The 18,801-nt window shown below is 50.4% G+C and overlaps 1 protein-coding gene across 2 annotated transcripts in view; it reads left to right on the plus strand.

The window, feature by feature from the left end:
• The window catches only part of MYO18B (myosin XVIIIB), a gene marked incomplete at both ends in the record, with an annotated part of 226,000 nt that extends 207,601 nt beyond the window's left edge, over positions 1-18,399 (plus strand). For both annotated transcript variants that reach the window (XM_079717540.1, XM_079717539.1), the window contains one exon: positions 17,214-18,399. In XM_079717540.1, coding sequence (XP_079573666.1) covers positions 17,214-18,399 — 1,186 coding nt within the window. The remainder of the gene's footprint in view (positions 1-17,213) is intronic.
• Between the last annotated feature and the right edge of the window lie 402 nt (positions 18,400-18,801).

Below are 18,801 nucleotides of genomic sequence, written 5' to 3' on the forward strand. Positions count from 1 at the left end.
ATTAAAAACAAAGACCTGTGTGGAGAAAGAGTCATGTCCTCTGTGAACTCCAAATGATGAGGACTTTTTCTCTCCTGATAACTGAATACGTCTGTTTTTCCCCATCAGCCAATGTATAAGGCAGCAGAAGCAGAACTGGAGGCAGCCAGAGCTGAATGTGAAAGCTCATTAACATAGTACCCAAGTTTCATAACTATAATTATATTAGGGTGCATGATAAGGAACCCGTTTGAGTGGGAGGTGGGAGGCCGCAGTGGTTTCAGTACACGGACTGAAGTCAGAGCATCTGGCTTCCAATCCTGCATTCGCTCCTCTGAAGCTGTGAGATCTGGGGCAAGTTTTTGGTTTCTCTTAAATAATTTTTATTGGAGTATAGTTGATTCACAATGTTGTGTTAGTTTCAGATGGACAGCAAAGTGAATCTGTTATACATATACATGTATCCACTCTTTTTTGGGTTCTTTTCCCACATAGGTCATTACAGAGTATTGAGTAGAGTTCCCTGTGCTATACAGTAGGTCCTTATTAGTCATCTACTTTATGTACAGTAGTGTGTATATGTCAGTCCCGATCTCCCAATTTATCCCTCCCCCCCCCCACCATTCCCCCCCGGTAACCATAGGTTTGGGGCGAGTTGCTTAACTTCTCTGTTCATGTTTTCTTGTGAGTAGATCATTGTCAGGGTTAATGAGAGGATGCACTCAGAGCCCTAGAAAGAGCTCAAGAAAAGTAGCTGCTTTATTAGTGTTGGTATCTATTTGATGCCCAGAGTAACCCCAGGAGACTGATGTCATTACCCCCATGTTGCACAAGAGGGATCTGAGGCCCAGAGTTTAGGGAACAAGTGATTGAGGCAAAGACGGCCACACCCCAGTTCCTGTAGCTACGCCTCGGGCAGCACCTCCAGGCAGCCCTCTCTAGAGCCTGGTACCCCTTTTCCTGCCTGCTCCCCCTCCAAGTCCTCAGGCTTGTCCAGCTGCAGTTCAGAGCAGAGGGGCCTGCACCAAGGACAGCAGTGGGGCAGGAGGCAAGAAGAGACCGTAAGCTCCTTGTCAGTTTTCTTCATGTTGGTGTCCCTTGGGCTGGCACACAGATGGTGCTCTATAAATGTTTGTTGAATGAATAGCTGACCATAACATCAACACTTGAGCAGAAATACTAACTGTACTTGGTCACAGCTCATCGTTGACTGTGACTCAGGGTCAGAAATTTGCTCCATGTCATTCAGCAAGTAAGTGAAAGAGGCAGGATTTGAACCCAGGTTTGAACGCCTCCGAAGCCTATATTTGTGTTTGCCACACTGCCGTGACTCTCTGACTTTTATCCAGGAGGTGGATCACTCACCTGGCAGAGTTTACTGGCAAAGAGCTGGCCCATTACTAATATTAAAACTGTAGGGCTTCCCTGGTGGCGCAGTGGTTGAGAGTCCGCCTGCCAATGCAGGGGACACGGGTTCGTGCCCTGGTCCGGGAAGATCCCACATGCCGCAGAGCGGCTGGGCCTGTGAGCCATGGCCGCTGGGCCTGCGCATCCGGAGCCTGTGCTCCGCCACAGGAGAGACCACAATAGTGAGAGGCCCGCGTATCACACACACACAAAAAAAAGAAAAAAAAACCTGTATAAGGATCCTTATTCAACATTCAACATCCATCCAAAAGACATTTATTAAGTGCCTACTGAGTGCCAGATTCCATGGCATTAAGCCTTGAAAATTTTAAGCCCTGTCCTTGGAATACATTTACAATTTAAAGGTTCTAGAACTTCTGAGTTCAAAGGGACCACCGGATTATTAGTCCAATTCTCTCATTATATAAATGGGAAAAACTGAGGTCTGCAGAGGGAAATATCTTACCTAAGCTTATAGTAAGGACTAACCCAGAGTTCAGATGCCTTGACCTCCAGCTTTATAATCTGTAAATCCTTCTCCCTTTTAAGAACTTAGACTATATCTGAGAAGGCTACAGTCCTCTTGGCCACCACCCCAACCTCAGTTCCCTTCCCAAAGGTATCCATCATCTTCAGTTTGGCATGTATCCTTCCACATCTTTCTCTGTGTATTTATAAACATACATGTACTTGTAGCAAATACATAGCATTTTTATGGGCTTTTAAAACACATAAATGGTATGATGTTATTTTATGTATATTATGCTCTACCTAAATTCTTACAAAGTGCTTCTTTGCCTCAACAATATACCGTGGAGATCTCTCCCTATCAGTCACATAAGTCTATCTCATTCTTTTACATTCCTGCAGAAGATCTTTAAATGATGCCATGGGTTTATTAAACTACAGTCTTCTTGTTTCACTTTTAGTTGAGTTCAGGATATTTGCTATTAACTTGTAAGCCTTTTTAAAAAAAGCACACATCCTTATGCACACGGGCAAATGATTCTCTGGGTCAAGGGAATTTGCGTTTTAAACTTGACTAGATGCTACCAGATCATCCGGGTGTTGTTTGTGCGAGGAGGCAGGATAGCATACAAGGCTCCTGTGTGCTCCCGCCCCCCGCCCCCCGGATTCCCTGGCCCGTCAAAGGGCTCAAGAAATGAGTCCCTTGGGCATTCCCAAACTTGACTGAGAAAGAAGGTCACTCTAAAAAGAGAAGAGAGAGAGAAAGCAGTCTTCTGCCAAAAAAATAAAAGCACTCCTTGTATTATTTATAAGGGGATGTCAGCTCAAGAGAAATACACCTAAAGCTTTATGATTTCCAGCCCAGGAATCACGCAGCTGCCGCTGATAAATGCAAAAGCTTCTGGTGACGGAGATGCTAACTCCGTGGCCCCCGGGGAGGGAGTTTATGGGCTTGGGGGTGGCAGCCACGCTTGGCTCAGGAGTCTCTCTTGACAGCCGGCTGCAGGTGGTACCAGGGTGTCCAGGGCTGGTATGCTCTCCCCGGCCCTGCAGGGTGCCTGGCCTCTCCCTCCTGCCCTCCAGGCCATTGCCCTGCCGGAAGAGTGCTCCAGGAAAGGCTTCTCTCCCCACTCTGGGCCTCACAGCACCTCAGGCTTTCCAAGGCAGGTCCAAGCCCCATTTCTGTCTAGACCCCCATCCCCACATCCCACAGAACCCCAGCCTTGGTCACTCACACAGTTCTGCAGGGTCCACGCACTGATGGGCATTAATTGAACCAGCTGTTCAGATGCTGATGTCTTATCACTGGTCCATTGTTTCATTTTACTGGACAGTTATTCCAAACCATCCTGACTTTCCTCTGGCCCTGATTCCTCACTCTAAGGAGACACCCTGAACTCCTGGTTCATTCAAAGAAAAGAAAATCATGGCCTGAACTTCTGTGGTGTCTGTAAGTCCGTCTCTCTCTGCCCTCGTCTTCCCTCCGGTCTCAGAAGATAAGATCGAGTCCTGTTCAAGTCGAATCCGTATCCCGCTGCCCCTTCTCCCCTGCAGCGCGCCCAGCGTCCCCTCTCCCTCCTGCATCCTCAGCTTCTGCCTTTCTGGTTGTCCTTCCTCCACAGGTTATAAGCACCTTCGGGTCCTCCCCGTTCTAACTGTGTCCTCACCCATCACCTTTCCCTTCCCTTTGGAGCCAAGCTTCTTCAAAGCAAGGCCCGCATGCACCGTCTTCACTCACCTCACGTTTCTGCCTCACTTTCCTCCAGGCCTGAGCCTGCCCCCGCCACTGCACTGAAACTTTTCTCACCGTGTCAGCGGCTCCCAAAGGGACACACCAGGGGACGTTCTCCAGTCTTGATCTTTTTCTGGACTTCTCTCCTGCACTGGCCTCTGTCAGACACTTCTCAGAACTCCCTGCCTGCCCGGCCTTGTAGCTGTTTCTGTTCCTTGGAGCTCCCCAAACTTCTCCCCAGCCCCGCCAGTGCTGGGGATCACAGGATGCTGCTCTCACCTGCTGTTTTTCTCTCCACCTGGTCCCAGGCAGTCCTGTTGTGATTTTAACCCCCTCACCGTAAGCGGATGACCCCCAAATCTAGCCCTCCAGCTCTTAACGTTCTCCCAGGTTTCAAACGTGTGTATCATTTCTAACCGCCTACCTCTAGAAGCTCTCCACCTGGATGTCTCCCTGGTGTCTGAACCCAGCGTATCCAAGGGGAGACTCCTCCCTTTCCCCCACCAGTGTCATCAGTATCATTTGGTGGTTCTGTCATCCACAGAGCCACCCAGGCTGGCGCCCTCGACTCCTCTGAGGCTCTCATCCCTCTTGCTCATCCCCGGTCAGCTGATCCCTAAATCTTGCTTATTCTGCCCCTCCCCGCTTTAAGCAAGTGCTTTTTTGGGGGGGGCTGGGCTGCGCGGCATGTGGGATCTTACTTCCCCAACCTGGGATCGAACCCACGTGCCTTGTAGTGGAAGCATGGAGTCTTAACCTCTGGACCACCAGGGAAGTGGCCAAGCAAATACTCTTGACCCTTTTTACTTCTCTCCATCCTCACTGTCAGCACCTTGAAGTCAGGCTGTTCATCATTTCTGTTCTAGACTCTGGCAAAGACCTTCCAACCCCACCCTCCTCTAGTCCCTCCTCTGAGCTTCAGCCAGGATGATCTCTCTCAAATGAAAATCTGGTTTCGGTGGCTTCCCGTCACCTACAGCAGGAGTCAACCAACTACCACCCACAGGCAAACTATGGCCCTTGACCTGCTTTTGTAAATGAAGTTTTATTGTATCAACAGCCATGCTCTTGTTTTTTTTTTTAATTTTACATGTTGTTTATGACTGCCTTTGCATTATGATGGCAAAATCGAGCAGTTGCAACAGAGATCGTGTGGCCCCAAAGCCAAAAATATATGCTATCTGTCCTTTATAGAAAACCTTTTGTGACCTCTGCCTTACAGGATAGAACAGGATGGAATTCAACCACCTTAGTGGGCTTCCCGTGCCCTCTGTGACCTGGCTCTTGTCTGCTTCTCTGGTCTCATGTCCCTGTATCTCTTCTTCATGCTTTGTGCCCCAAATGGTTTATGCTACTCCCTCATACGCTGTGTTGTTTCCCACCCTTGGTCCTGTGTCCATGGTTTTCGCTCTGACTGGATCCCCTTCCCATGTTTCTTCACCTCATGAACTCTTATTTGTGACTCAGCTCAAGTGTCACCTGCCTCAGGAGACTTTGCTGACTCCCTGGCTGGGTCACGTGCCCCTCTGCCGTGATTCTGCAGACCCCATGATTCCCTCTCCCGTAGCACTTTCCATAATACGTTAGGATCATCTGTTCGGGTGTCTGTCTCCCTCATTAGGCTGTGAACTGTTTAAGGACATAAGCTTTCTCTTTTCCTTCTTAGCTCAGCACCCACCACAGTGTCTAGCACATAGTAGGTGCTCAATAAACATGCATTGAGCAAATTAATGACCAGTGGATGGAAGTTAGATCGCCTCTCTAATCACTCCGATAGGGTGATTAGAAGGATGATGCTGATATGAAGAGCCAGGTGTGGCTTTGCCAGACGGGGTAACTGTCTTGTATCACAGAGCAAGTTGCTAGCAGCATGGAATAAGGCTTTTTGGAATATAGTGGGGGAACCTGATGGTCTGGGGCTCCCTCTGTTGGGGGAGGGATGGGGAGTGTTGGAGTGTTTGGGATCCCCATTTGGTAGCCTTGGGAAGTCCAAATAAAATTGTGTGTATCCTGGTCAGAGACTTTATTTATCCCTCAATTTCAATGACCGATCTGTCACCACATAATTAGAGATGCTGTGATTTGAATTTATTACCAAACATGGCTCTGCACTGTTGCTATTGGACTTGTACCATATTGCAGTGTGAGCGTGGAGATTATTGTATAAATTATTCTCACTCACATAATCATCGTGATTTTAATTACTGTGTAATCTTCGCTAATTACTGTTGTACGTATCATTTGCTTTGGTACTGATTTAACACAACTGCTTTTTCATTTGGCTAAAAGACGGCATTACAACTTTTCCTTTTTCAAGGAAAAATTTGCTTTCTGTAAACATTTACAACCCCATACTCTTGGCTTGTGGTTCTTAGTTTAAAAGCAAAAGAGGGACTTCCCTGGTGGCACAGGGGATAGGACTCCGTGTTCCCAATGCAGGGGGCCGGGATTCAATCCCTGGTCAGGGAACTAGATCCCACATGCATGCCGCAACTGAGAGTTCGAGTGCCCCAACTGAGGCGCCCGAGCCACAACCAAGACCCCGCGCCGCAAACGAGACCCCGCTCAACCATATAAATAAATTAAAAAAAAAAAAAGCAAAAGATTTAGACACCACCATCCTCCTTTGATCAGCCCCCGTGGATTTTTATGTAGGATAAGGCTGGCCTGAATCAGTAAAAAGGTCTAAACTATAGGGGGTTTTTCGTTTGTTTTTTTGTCTTTTTTTGGCTGCATTGGGTCTTTGTTGCTGTGCGTGGGCTTTCTCTAGTCGCGGCGAGCGGGGGCTACTCTTTGTTGCGGTGCGTGGGCTTCTCATTGCGGTGGCTTCTCTTGTTGCGGAGCACGGGCTCTAGGTGTGAGGGCTTCAGTAGTTGGGGCACGTGGGCTCAGTAGTTGTGGCTCGCGGGCTCTAGAGTGCAGGCTCAGTAGTTGTGGCACACAGGCTTAGTTGCTCTGCGGCATGTGAGATCTTCCCAGACCAGGGCTCAAACCTGTGTCCCCTGCATTGGCAGGTGGATTCTTAACCACTGAGCCACCTGGGAAGCCCTAAGGTATTGTCTTTCAAATAAAGTTGTATTACTTTCAAGGAAATGCAGTTACTCTACTGCAGAAGTGGGGGCAAGGATGGGTCATGTGAGACCTGCTTAAATGATTAGATAAGACTCGTTTGTAATTAGTTCATTAATTATGTAAATGTGAATGGATGATACTTGGCGTTAAAAACAGCTTGTTCTCAAAGTAGGTTAAGCATCAACTGCTAATCTTATTTCAATAGCACATTTATTTACTGGTCTCTGCATTCTTAGAACCAGAGCTCAGGATTTTTTTTTGTGGTACACAGACCTCTCACCGCTGTGGCCTCTCCCGTTGCGGAGCACAACCTCCGGACGCGGAGGCCCAGCGGCCATGGCTCATGGGCCCAGCCGCTCCGCGGCATGTGGGATCTTCCCGGACTGGGGCACAAACCCGCGTCCCCTGCATCGGCAGGCGGACTCTCAACCACTGTGCCACCAGGGAAGCCCCAAGCTCAGGATCATTTTAATCCATCCTGAATGTACTTAATGAATGAGCCTCTCATGAAACTGGTTTTATGTCTTCCTAGGACAAAAGGGTTCTTTTCAGTTTTATCAGTATTAAGAAGATTAGTGGGCCAGATGTGGAAACTGGAAGCATGGAAATTTTCAATGCAAACGTACTAACCATGGACCCAAGGCCTGAGCAAGTGAGGGGCAGGAGAAGCCTGGCTCTGTCCGGGGTTTATCTTTGGAGCCAGCATCACTCTTGGACAGGCTTCCATGGGAAGGAGGGCTGTTTTCTGTCCAGAGCTACAGGTCTTATACGATAGATCTGCAAATCTTTCAGGAATTTTGAGGCTCACCTAAGTTAGATGCAAGTTTGCGTAAAACCATTTGGATTAATCACTCATAGTTCAGAACGTTCTTGTAGTATCTGCGGTTCTCTAACTGAGCTAAACTTTTGTTAAGTAAACTTATCAAAACATACATACTGGAAACTGCATCTTTTGAAATTTTCTTTTTAAAAAAATTTTTTTTTTATATTTTATTTTTTTTTGCTTTATAACAAATTTAATCAGTTATACATATACATATGTTCCCATATTTTTATGTGGTTATTGCCATTGTACAGTACTCAGCTGAGCTAATGTCTATGCATAGAAAGTGAAAGAAAGCATTGAAAATTTATTTAAAATCTGTTGAACCCAAGTTGAATCTCTAATCCGATTTGATTACTTTACATACGCAGTGTGTTCTTTCAGGACACTTTGGAGGTTGTATCAGAGGGCAGGCTCAAGTTTGAGAGCCAGTACTTTCCCGTCTCATCAGATTGTGAACCCCGGAGGCTCTCTCCTTCTCTGTTTTTCCAGGGGGACAATGAGGGGTTCAAACCAGATGTGGTTCCAGCTCCCTCTCAATTCTGAAGTTGATAAAATTCTCTAGAAATAAAACCAGGCTTTGGATTGGGTTTCGACATGGGAGGAATCCCCTCTAGGTTGTGTACTGGAAGTTGGTTTTGAGTCTCTTGGTTTTAATCTCAGAGAAGTGGGTTTGGCTGACCCATAAGTGGGGCTGCTGGGGTCTGAATGAAGCAGCCGGATGAGCCAGATGGAGCCTTTGGCCCCTCTTTCTTTGTTCCCACAATCCCTCATCTTTCTGTTCCTCCATTCCTTCACCCTTTCCACTCCACAGACTTCCCTTAAGGGACTCTTCTAGATCCTGGGAATTCACAGGAGAAAAATACAGTCTAGTTCAGAATTAACAGTCTTGTTGGGAGTTACAAACAAGCAAGCAAACAATTATAGGATAGAGGCTGGGGGAGCACAGGGGCTGTAGGAACCAGAGGAGACCCCTAGCCCAGCCTGGGAGGTGGGCGAAGGCTTCTGGAGGTGGCTGCAGTGGGGCTGAACATTGAAGGGCGAGTAAAATGTTTGCTTTTCTTTTTTTGTTCTTTATCAGTCAATAGAATCCCCCGTAAAGTGTCCTCTCCTTCCCCTTTCCCTCTCTCTCTCCTCCTTTCTCCTCCTTTTTTTTTTTTTTAAACAATGAAGGTGTGTGGGCAACAGTTTTTTTTAAATATTTATTTCTATCTTTACCTTCCTCTCTACTTCTGTCTATATCTAAACACATTTTTTTATGCCCAACAATGTGAAAGTAAGTTGAAAACATCATGACAGTTCTCCTTAAGATAATTTCACATCTTTATCCTGCGAAGAAGGACGTTTCCTAACTATTTGCACCATTATTGCAGCTAAAACAATGAACAAATCCACTGTATCATCCAAGATACCAACATTCATATTAGCCCAGTTGTTCTGAAGTTGTATCCACTGTACTTTTTGAAAGGAGAGTCCTATTAAGGGTACTCATTGCATCTCGTTGTTTTGTTTCTTTGGGTCTGTCTCTTTAAAAAAAAAAAAAAATAGACTATTTTTTTAGAGAGGTTTAGACTTACAGAAGAATTGAGCTGAAAGAACAGAGCGGCCATATTCCCCCGTCTCTGTCTTCCTACCCTCAGTTTCCCCTCTTATTAACATCTTCCATTAGTCCTTAGTCTCTTTTAAACTAGAATGGTCCCCTTACCTCCCCACCCCCATTGAAACTGGTTTTTTTGGTAGAGTTTCAGGCATGATTCTGATGGCAACTCTGTTCAAAACCCACTAGTCCTAGTACCTGGTGGCCAGAAAGAATGTGTGGGTGAGACAAGGCAAATTCTGGTGACCCGCAGGAGATACATGGGCAGGTGTCCACTGAGGGCAGTTAATGGGTCATTTTTTTGAAGTGTCAAGGACTCAGCACCTGCTTAAGATCAGAGAAAACAGCAAGCAAGGCTTAAGAGTTATCTTGCCTCATAAAAACATTATACTATAAGGAATATAGGGTATTTACAGAGTCTGCTTCCTGACTCAAGTCTCTGCACCTTCAGGCCAGAAATAACCAGGCGGAGGGCCTCTCTGCTGCATATCCCACAGCTTTCCTGCTTGCCATCAAGCAGGCCTCCCTGGGCATCGCACCCCTGTGGCCTCTTCCTTGTTTCGAGTCTTTCCCTTCAGCCAAGTGGGCTTTCTAAGCCTGTGAAATGTAGACATCAGCCCTTGCTGGTCCAGGGTTTTGCAGAAACCACTGAATAAGCTGGTAGGAGGGCTCTTCTACTTGGGGTGTCTTCCTCAGCCCCTCCCACCCCCAGACCCTACCCCTCTTCCGAAAGCCTGACTGCGCCCCGCCGCCTCCAGAAAGGCTGTGCCCTCAGGCCCCAGCCCCTCGCCTCTCCCTTGCCAGCCTCCTGCCGCGTTTTACCGTCCACGGTTCCCAGTGCACCTGGAGCTGCTCGCACTGCTGACTCTTCTGCGTGGGTTGATCCCGAGTCCACACCCACAGTGTGCCCTCCGGAAGGCTGCGGCAGCCCGTCTTCTGCTGCGAGGGGCTCAGCTGAGCGTCGTGGTGATACGTGGTCAGCGAGGCCGAGGTGAGAGCCTCGGCTCTCCTCCCTCCTCCCCATCTGCCCTCCGAGCCTCCATGTCTAACTCTGTAAAATGGAACAGTCAAAGGCAATAGCGGGCAGCAGAGTAGAGTGGTCAGGACACGTGAATCCGAAGCTGGATCCCTTGGTTTAAATTCATGTTTCTCCCGTGTATTCCATGACAAATTACTTATCCTTCCTGAGCCTCATTTGTGAAATAGGAAGATTATAAGAGTTGCTGACTTAGAGGACTGTCGTGAAGATAAAATTGAATAACGTCTGCAGAGCCTGAAGGCGCAATATACAGTGGCTCTCATGATGCAGAATTCACCTGCACACTCTAGGGACTTAATAAATGTCTCGTGTTTCCTACCGCATCAGGCACAGGGTTGGGCACCATGTCAGCTTCTATTATAGACCATCAGCTGCTGTGTTGGACTCGGTTACAGTACCTTCAGGCCACCTTCAAAGGACATCTGGTTTCCCATCCAGACCTCGATGTTAAAGAACATCGATACATTTTTAATTTCCTCTTTAATTTCAGGGTGTTGATGAAGAATGGGGGGGGTGATAGCATGTCTTTGGGGATGATTCATGGTGTCATTAAATCTGCATCGAGTTTCCTGTAGTTACCGTTGGCTCACACTCTGCTCAGACTCAGACCTGGGAATTCTGGTTTTTATTGTGTGACTGTTACTAGTGCCAGTGAAGCCAGCGTCTCCCTGACTTGAGCCTCTCTCTGTTTTGCTCATTGTGTCTCAGTGGATTTTGAACAATGTATGTGTGTAGACATGAGTTCCAGTGGTTGAGGTTTCCTCTTAGCTTTCTGCCTGGGGGGGGGGGGGGCGGGGGCGGGGTGTGATGTTGTGGAAGGGCAAAGCAATGGCTTCAGATCCAGGCCCTGCCACTGAGCAGTGTGAGCCTCGAGCAGATGGCTTCTCACTGGTGAGCCTCAGTTTCCTCATCTACAAGATGGGGTGATCATCCACATCCTGATGAGATGATACATACAAAGTACATGCATTTTTTTCTTCACCCAGTATTCATGGAATGTCTACTGCTGTGGTAAGCACTAGAGAGAAAACGATGGAGCCGCATTCACAGGATGGCCTGTCAGGGGATGGGGTGTGGCCCGACTTGGAGACACGTGTGTCAGCATCTGGCTTGCTCTGAGGCTGAACAGACCGCTTGGGTATCCTCACCCCTTTTCTGTGCTGCTCAGAGCAGGCTCGGACCTAGGAATTGTTTATTCTTGAACATCTGCCCTCGATCCTCAATCTAATCTAACCTGATGGGAGGGGCCATTAATTGAAAAACAATCATTAAGATTTTAAGCATATATTTATTAGTAGTAATGTTTTGAAATGAATAAGTAATATATATGCAAGTTCAATTGCACCAGAATCCACCTGGCATGAAGAGCTGGGGGCAGGTGGAGGTGTACGTGGGCTACGCTCATGTGTACTGACTGTCCCGATGACGTACGTTGTCTCTGTGAGGTTGGGAGTTACTGTTCCCACTGTCACAGCGAGGCTTCACAAGGTACCTGGCTAGGAAGGGACAGAGCTAGGATTTGAACCCAGGCCTGTCTGCTTCCTGAAGCCTGGATTCTTAGCCTTGCAGGTTAGAAAGAGTAAAAATCCCAGCATTTCTGCATGATCATATCCTGATTTATCTAATAGGCCTTCATACATGTGAGCCACCAATACTTAGAGAAAAAGAAATAAAAGGAATCCAAATTGGAAAAGAAGTAAAACTGTCCCTGTCTGCAGATGACATGATACTATACATAGAAAATCCTAAAGATGCTACCAGAAAACTACTAGAGCTCATCAATGAATTCAGTAAAGTTGCAGCATACAAAATTAATACACAGAAATTTCTTGCATTCCTATACACTAACAATGAAAGATCAGAAAGAGAAATTAAGGAAACAATCCCATTTACCATCGCCTCAAGAAGAATAAAATACCTAGGAATAAAGCTACCTAAGGAGACAAAAGACCTCTACTCTGAAAACTGTAAGATGCTGATGAAAGAAATGGAAGACAACACAAACAGATGGAAAGATATATCATGTTCTTGGATTGGAAGAGTCAATATTGTCAAAAAGACTGTACTACCCAAGGTAATCTACAGATTCAGTGCAATCCCTATTAAACGACCAATGGCATTTGTCACAGAACTAGAGCAAAAAATTTTTTAATTTATATGGAAACACAAAAGACCCCAAATATCCAAAGCAATCTAGAGAAAGAAAGACGGAACTGGAGGAATCAGACTCCCTGACTTCAGACTATACCACGAAGCTACAGTATTCGTATATATTCTTTTGTTCATCAATTCACTTAATGGACATTTATCAGATGCCTACTATGCACCAGAGGACTCAAGGTCCACTCATTCATCCAATACATATTTAGTGAGCACCTACTGTGTTCTAGGGCTCTGGCACTCCACTCATTCACTCAACAGATGTTTACCGAATGCCTACTGTGTGCTCAGACACTGTTCTAGGCACAGGAGTAGAGCAGTGAATGCAACAGACAAAAACTCTTGCCCTCCCGGAGCTCTCTCTTATCTCCGCAACATTGCAGGGTTGACCTGGTTTTCCCCCATTGTACAGCTGAAGAAACTGAGGCCTAGAGAAGTTAGGTGACTATCCCAAGGCAAGTGAGTGGCTAGTGAGTGGCAGAACCAGACTAGACTCCAAGGGACAGATGTTACCTGGGAAGGTGACATCGGAGATACTTCTTAACCCTGTATCACATCACAGAGTGTGGAGGAAGTTTCCAGAGAAGGGTGCTGCTGGCTGTGGGGTTGGAACCCCACCTCTGCTACTCCCAACTGTGTGTGCCACCCCGCCTCACTGTGCCCGGAGCTCACAACTCCTACCCCACAGGGTGGCCGTCGAGGTTATAAACGGACGTGGCGGTCAGCTCCATGCAGGCAGGTGGCCCACCTGCTTGTTCTCCCCTGTATCCATGGCCGCAGCACGGCGCCCAGCACACAGTAGGTGTTCTGCCAGGGATAACTCTTTCAGACCCAGCCTGGAGCCTGTGTGGCTGGATGCCCAGGAATGCCGCTGGCTCCTTATCAGGCAGGTATGCTAGAAGCCTCTTCCTGTTGGGATAGACTGAGGGGCAGGTGCAGAAGTTCCCAAGATGTTTCTGGAGTCCTTCTCAGAGACTCACAGTGCCCCCGCCTAGCTCGTGTCTGCACCGTCTCCCAGAGCCTCGGAGCACCTCCTGTGCACCACATCTCTCCCTGGCTGAGGCAGGCACAGCAGCGTCTTGATTAGCCACCATCCATCCGTCACGCGATGCCGATGGAAGGGAGTTCCACCTGAGCTGAGCCGTCCCGTGAGGACAACTGGGAAAAAAAATGGGTCTTCCCAGGCCCCTGGAGGAAGACGGGGGAATGTGCTTGAAGTGTCCAGAGCCAGGGCAGAAACGGAGAGGATCACCGTGACCCAGACAGCAGAGCTAGAACCCACACCCTGAAGCTTGCAAGAGGGCGTCTGCATTCAGATTCAGTTCTGCGGTCTCCACACAGAAAGGAGTGGATGCAGCAAACTTCTCCCTTGGAGTGGTGGAGCAGACAGGAAATCGAAAAAGATGCTGCAGAGGCGTGGGTGGATTTCTGGGTGGTAAAGCCAGGAGGCAGCGCTCAGCCGAGACGAGGCTTCTTTCTTTCTCTCCTCCTCCCCCACCCCTTCCCCATCTCCCCGCCCGCCCTCCTCACCCTGCCCCCTCTCCCAGTCCTCTCTGCCCTCCCCCGCTGAGCCTGCACTGCTTGGACTGTGTTCTGGTTTCAAGCCCACCAGCTGAGGCTCTGAAGGCACCAACCAGACCACTCCAGAAGGAGGGACCCTGCCCACTCCACCCCGTGACATCAACACTTGGGCCCCCAGCAGGGCTCCGTGATCAGTAGTTGGTGGCAGCCAGGTGGGCCCTGAGCGGCTGTGCCTTCTGGAAGATGCTGCTCCTGGTGGGCCTTGGGGAAGGCGGGCACATCTCCGCTGGTCTGGCCCAGCCGAGGTCCCCCATGGCTCCAGCCCAGCGAGCCTGTGTCCTCTGCGCCTGGACAGCAGCACACGTGGGCTGCGACCTCCAGACCCCGCTCCTGGGCTGCTGACGGTTTCGTGTGCCCCCGGCCTGTCCCACCTTGTGGTCAGGGATGAGGAAGGCCGGTCCTCAGCTGCCAGCCCACACCCCATCTGCGGCCCTCCCCCCGTCCCCCGGCCTCGCCGTCAGCCTCCCTCTTCCTTCGCCACCTCCATCGCCACCGGTCTCTTCCTCTCCATCTCCCCATCCGTTCTCACTTCACCTTCTCTCTTGTTGGTCCTGCTTCTACTTCTCGCCGCTGCTTTTTGCTCCTCCTCCACTTTCCTCATCCTACCTACTTTCTCTTCCTCGGAGACTTGATTTCCAAGGTAGACTTGACTCAGTTCGACAACACTTACGGAGCACGTACTGTGTGCTGGGCACAGTGCCGAGTCAGGGTGTAGAGATGAGACTCGGCAGGGACTCAGCAGGTTCTCGACAGCACAGGCTGGAGAGCTGGGGTTCCCCCCACTCCTCTCCTTCTGCCCTTTTCCCCTGCTTCCTCTCCTCCACCCCCCTCCACCCTCTCCTCCTGTAGCTTCTCTTCCCTCCCTGTCTCGGCCTCTGCAGCCAGAGGGGAGCTGGGGTGAGTGGGATGGCAGAGTCCCAGGAGGCCCAGCAACAGGAGCCCTGGGTGCTGCCATCCCCACGTGACAGATGATGGAGGAGACCGAGTGCCCAAGACACATTCATCACGTCCGCCTCCTTTCAGGGCCAAGACAGGACGGAAATGACTTTTGTCAGCTCTGCAGCAGCCCAGTGCCCCTGGCAGCTCCAAGCTGTTTATTAAAAAAAAAAAAAAAAAGATGAAGAAGAGAAAGAAAGAAAGGCATGTGAATGCCATCTTGCCATGTGTTAGGGGAGCGATTCTAAAGTGATGATGTTGACAAACACCCTTTCCGGTAATCACACAGGAGCTCTCCAGCTCCCTTCCCGGCCTGCGTCCAGCTGTGACGGAGATGGAAGGTGACAGGCAAGAAATAGGAAGGGAGCAGCTGCTCTGGGCAAATTTCGAGGCTTTTGTTTGAGCACATGGGGGCCAGCCTTTGCCGGGAGTGATGGGACGCAGGGTCACCTGCCTGTTCATTCTCCTGCCCACTCCTCTTGGGACTTCACATGAGGCTTTCGTGGAGCCCGGTGGTGGGTTAGGCTCCAGAGACCCAGAGGTTGTTAGCAGTAATTGTAATGAGCCCTAACGACTAATTATTGATGATTAATAGCCATTCATTATCGATTATTATTCATCATAACCGTTAACCATTACTTGGGGAGCTAGGTGCCCAGCGCGGGGCCCAGGGCTTTTCTTCCCTCCCCTTGATCTCCCTGTGAGATCAGGACGGTGACCTGGGCTAGGAGGAGGGGGAAGGAGTGCATCCAACGAAGGGAACAGCAAATGCAAACCCCGGAGGCTGGAAGAGCATGGCCTGTCCCAGGAGACCCGTGTGGCTGCAGCAGAGTGAGCCAAGGGCTAACTCAACAAGACAGGAGGTTGGGGAGGGGGTCGGGAGCCTGAGCCCCCTGGAAGACTAAGGATAGTGAGGACAGTGCGTGATGGAGGCAGCGCGTCTACACGCCTACCTTGGGATCCATCTCGTGGTCTCCTCCCCACCCCCAGACTGTGACACTGATCCTCTCCACCTAGCTGACCTAGGGCATGAGGGACAGGTGAGCGCAGCCAGGCCTGTGCCTGTCACTCATGGAACCTTTTCACAGAGTATCATCGCCATGGTCCTGGGTCAGGGGAGGCTCCTGCTAGCATCAGAAGAGAGAGGCTTATGGGATGGTGGGAGCTCAGGAAGGCAGTGCCTAGGTCCCCACCCAGGTCCCTGAAAAAGATCCCAACCCCCTACCCTGTCTGTACTCTCCACTCCTGACATCACCTCCAGGGGCCACGGGCTTGGCTCCTCCTGAGACTGAAAAGTCCTTTGGGTCACTGTGGTCAGCTCTTTTCCTTCTAAACTATCCTACATGGTCCGGGGATGGAAATGGTGATCATCAGACTGTGGTGAGCAGGACACCTTCCTCAGTCTTGTGCCAGAATTCCAACCTTTATGTGTAGGAGGCTGGCTCTTGTAATCATTCCTGTCGTGACAGAGCAGCAAGCAGGGGCTGACGGCTGGGAGCCGGCATCACCGTCGCTCCCACCTTCTTCAGGCCGAGCCCTGGCCCTGGCCGCCACGCCCGAACTCTGGCATTTGGCTCCCCTTCTTGCTTTTTTATAAATTACAGCTTTGCTGTTGTCTGGGAAGGAGGTCGTTGGTCTTAGAGGGAGGACAAATAGATTTTATTTTTTAAAGAACAGTGGACGGGTTGCCGTCTCTCTCCTTTAAGCCCTGCTTTTCGTTTTACAGTCTATAATTTTGCCCCACTGCGAGATTCCCACTCTTCAGAGGCGGAGTGGTTTTGGCTTAGCTGCTGCAAGATGCCTCTGCCTGGCAGTCCCAGAATAGAAAGCTTCTGTCCTCTTGGTTTCAAGTTGATTTGATGTAGATGTTTCCCTTTTGAAGGACCGTTTTCTTTTTGTTGTTTGTTTGTTTTTAATCCCACTGCCATCCCATGAAACAATCAGGAGTGTCACAGAGCATCTCATTCAGATGCATATTTGGGTCACTGGCTCTAGCAAGCTCTGCTTGGTGGGGCTGTCCTCCGGGCTTGGCCCTAAATAAATAAATAACTTCCTGTAGGTGCCCCTGAGTCTTCAAGAAGCAAATTACCTATTTCACAGCAGGCTGTGTGGTGATAGGTCCTATCATGTCAGAGATGATGCCTCGTAAATCTGAGTCATCTGTCAGAGGTGCAATTTTAATCTACTCAAGCGTACTTAGTCAGGTTTAATTACAGACAGAAATTGCATTTCAGAAAGCGACGAGAAATCATTTACACGGCTTGAGCCTGCGCATTAAATCGTACGGTTCGTTGGAGGGTGCAGGTGGGGTCAGCATTTCCAAAGAAAAATAGTATTAGTGCCCGCGCTCTGGGGCTCAGTCGCGCTGACTGTGGAGATGGCACGGTGTCCGCTGACGGCGGGTTTCTTCTTGGCGCAGGATCCAGGAGGAGGCCAGCAACGGGGCCCGGGACGCCCACGGCAGGACCTCGGGGGACAAGGCCGCGTCCCCGTTCTCCCTCCGCCGAGGAAAGTACGGGCACTTCGGGGACGGCGAAGAGTGTGGCGTCCAGAGAAAGCCCCCGGAGAGGTCGGGCGCGCTGTCCTCCTCCCCGTCTTCCCGGAGTGGAGACGCGTCCCCGCGGCCCAGGGACAAGCTGCCCAGCCCGTCGGCCGCCCTGTCGGAGTTCGTGGAAGGGCTCCGGCGGAAGAGAGCACAGAGGGGCCGGGGGTCGCCGCTGGGCCTGGAGGACTGGCCCACCCTTCCCATCTACCAGACCACCGGGGCGTCCACGCTGCGGAGGGCCAGGACCGGCAGCGACGAGGGCGCTCTGGCTCTGAGGGCCGGGGCCGAGTCACCCCTGGACGCGTCGGCCGGGCTGCTGCGGTCCACCAGCCTGAAGTGCATCTCCTCGAAGAGCGTGGGGGGCCCCAGCCCGCCGCCCGAGAAGCTGAAGACCCGCTTCAGTTCCTGCGAGTCCCTCCTGGAATCGGGGCCCGGCTCGCGGAGGACCCCGAGCTCCCCGGCAGCGCTTAGGCGCTCGTTCTTGTCGCCCACGCTGCGCCCACGGAGGCGCTGTCTGGAGTCCTCGCTGGAAGATGCGGGCTGTCCAGACCTCGGGAAGGAGCCGCTCGTCTTCCAGAACCGCCAGTTTGCACACCTGATGGGGGACCCCCTGGGCAGCGACCCATTCAGCTGGAAGGTCCCGAACCTCAACTATGAACGCAAACCCCAAGTGGGTTTCGATGACTTCCTCCCGGCCATCCGGAAGCCCGAGACGCCTACGTCCTTGGCCCGAGCAGCCAGAGATGGGCAAGACAGTTCACAGCGTTCAAGCGTCCGCTTTGAGACGGATGAGGCCGACAGGGGCTTTCTCTCAGGCATCACCACCGTTTTGAAAAGGAGCCCGGAGTCCAAGGAGGACCCCGCTCACCTCTCCGACTCATCCTCTTCCTCCAGCTCCATCGTGTCCTTCAAAAGCGCCGACAGCATCAAGAGTCGGCCGAGAATCCCACGGCTGGAGGGTGACGGTGGTGAGAGAACATCCCCCGAAATCAAAGAGCCGGGGACAGGGAGGAAAGAGGAGGATGTTGAGAGCATCATGAAGAAATACCTACAGAAGTAGGAACCAGCTCAGGTAACAGCGACAGGCTGGCCTGTCCTCCTGGGGGGAAGAAACGAGGTGGTCCACCCAGGTCTGGCAGCCTGGAGGCAACCGGTTGCTGCTACTGCTTTTAGGTTTTCACTGAAATAATGTGTCGCTATTTATGCAAATAATGTGTTGCTGGTAAATGCAAAACTTATCAGAAGCCCTCACTAGGTGCCACCGGTTTCTCTGCTTTTGAAAATACAGACCCATCAGAAAGCGTGAGGGTCCTGTGGGGGGCGGGGGGGAGGGTGCTGAAGGAGGCGCTGGGCTTTTAAAGTTTTCCCACCCTTGTCCTGTTCTCTTTCCAGCGCTCCTTTCACCTGGTGCTGGGGGAGCCATGGAGGCATCTGTCCACACAGTGACGGGAGAGCCCAGGTG

This window comes from Hyperoodon ampullatus (genome assembly GCF_949752795.1).
Source record: "Hyperoodon ampullatus genome assembly, chromosome: 13".
Classification (NCBI taxonomy): Eukaryota; Metazoa; Chordata; class Mammalia; order Artiodactyla; family Ziphiidae; genus Hyperoodon; species Hyperoodon ampullatus.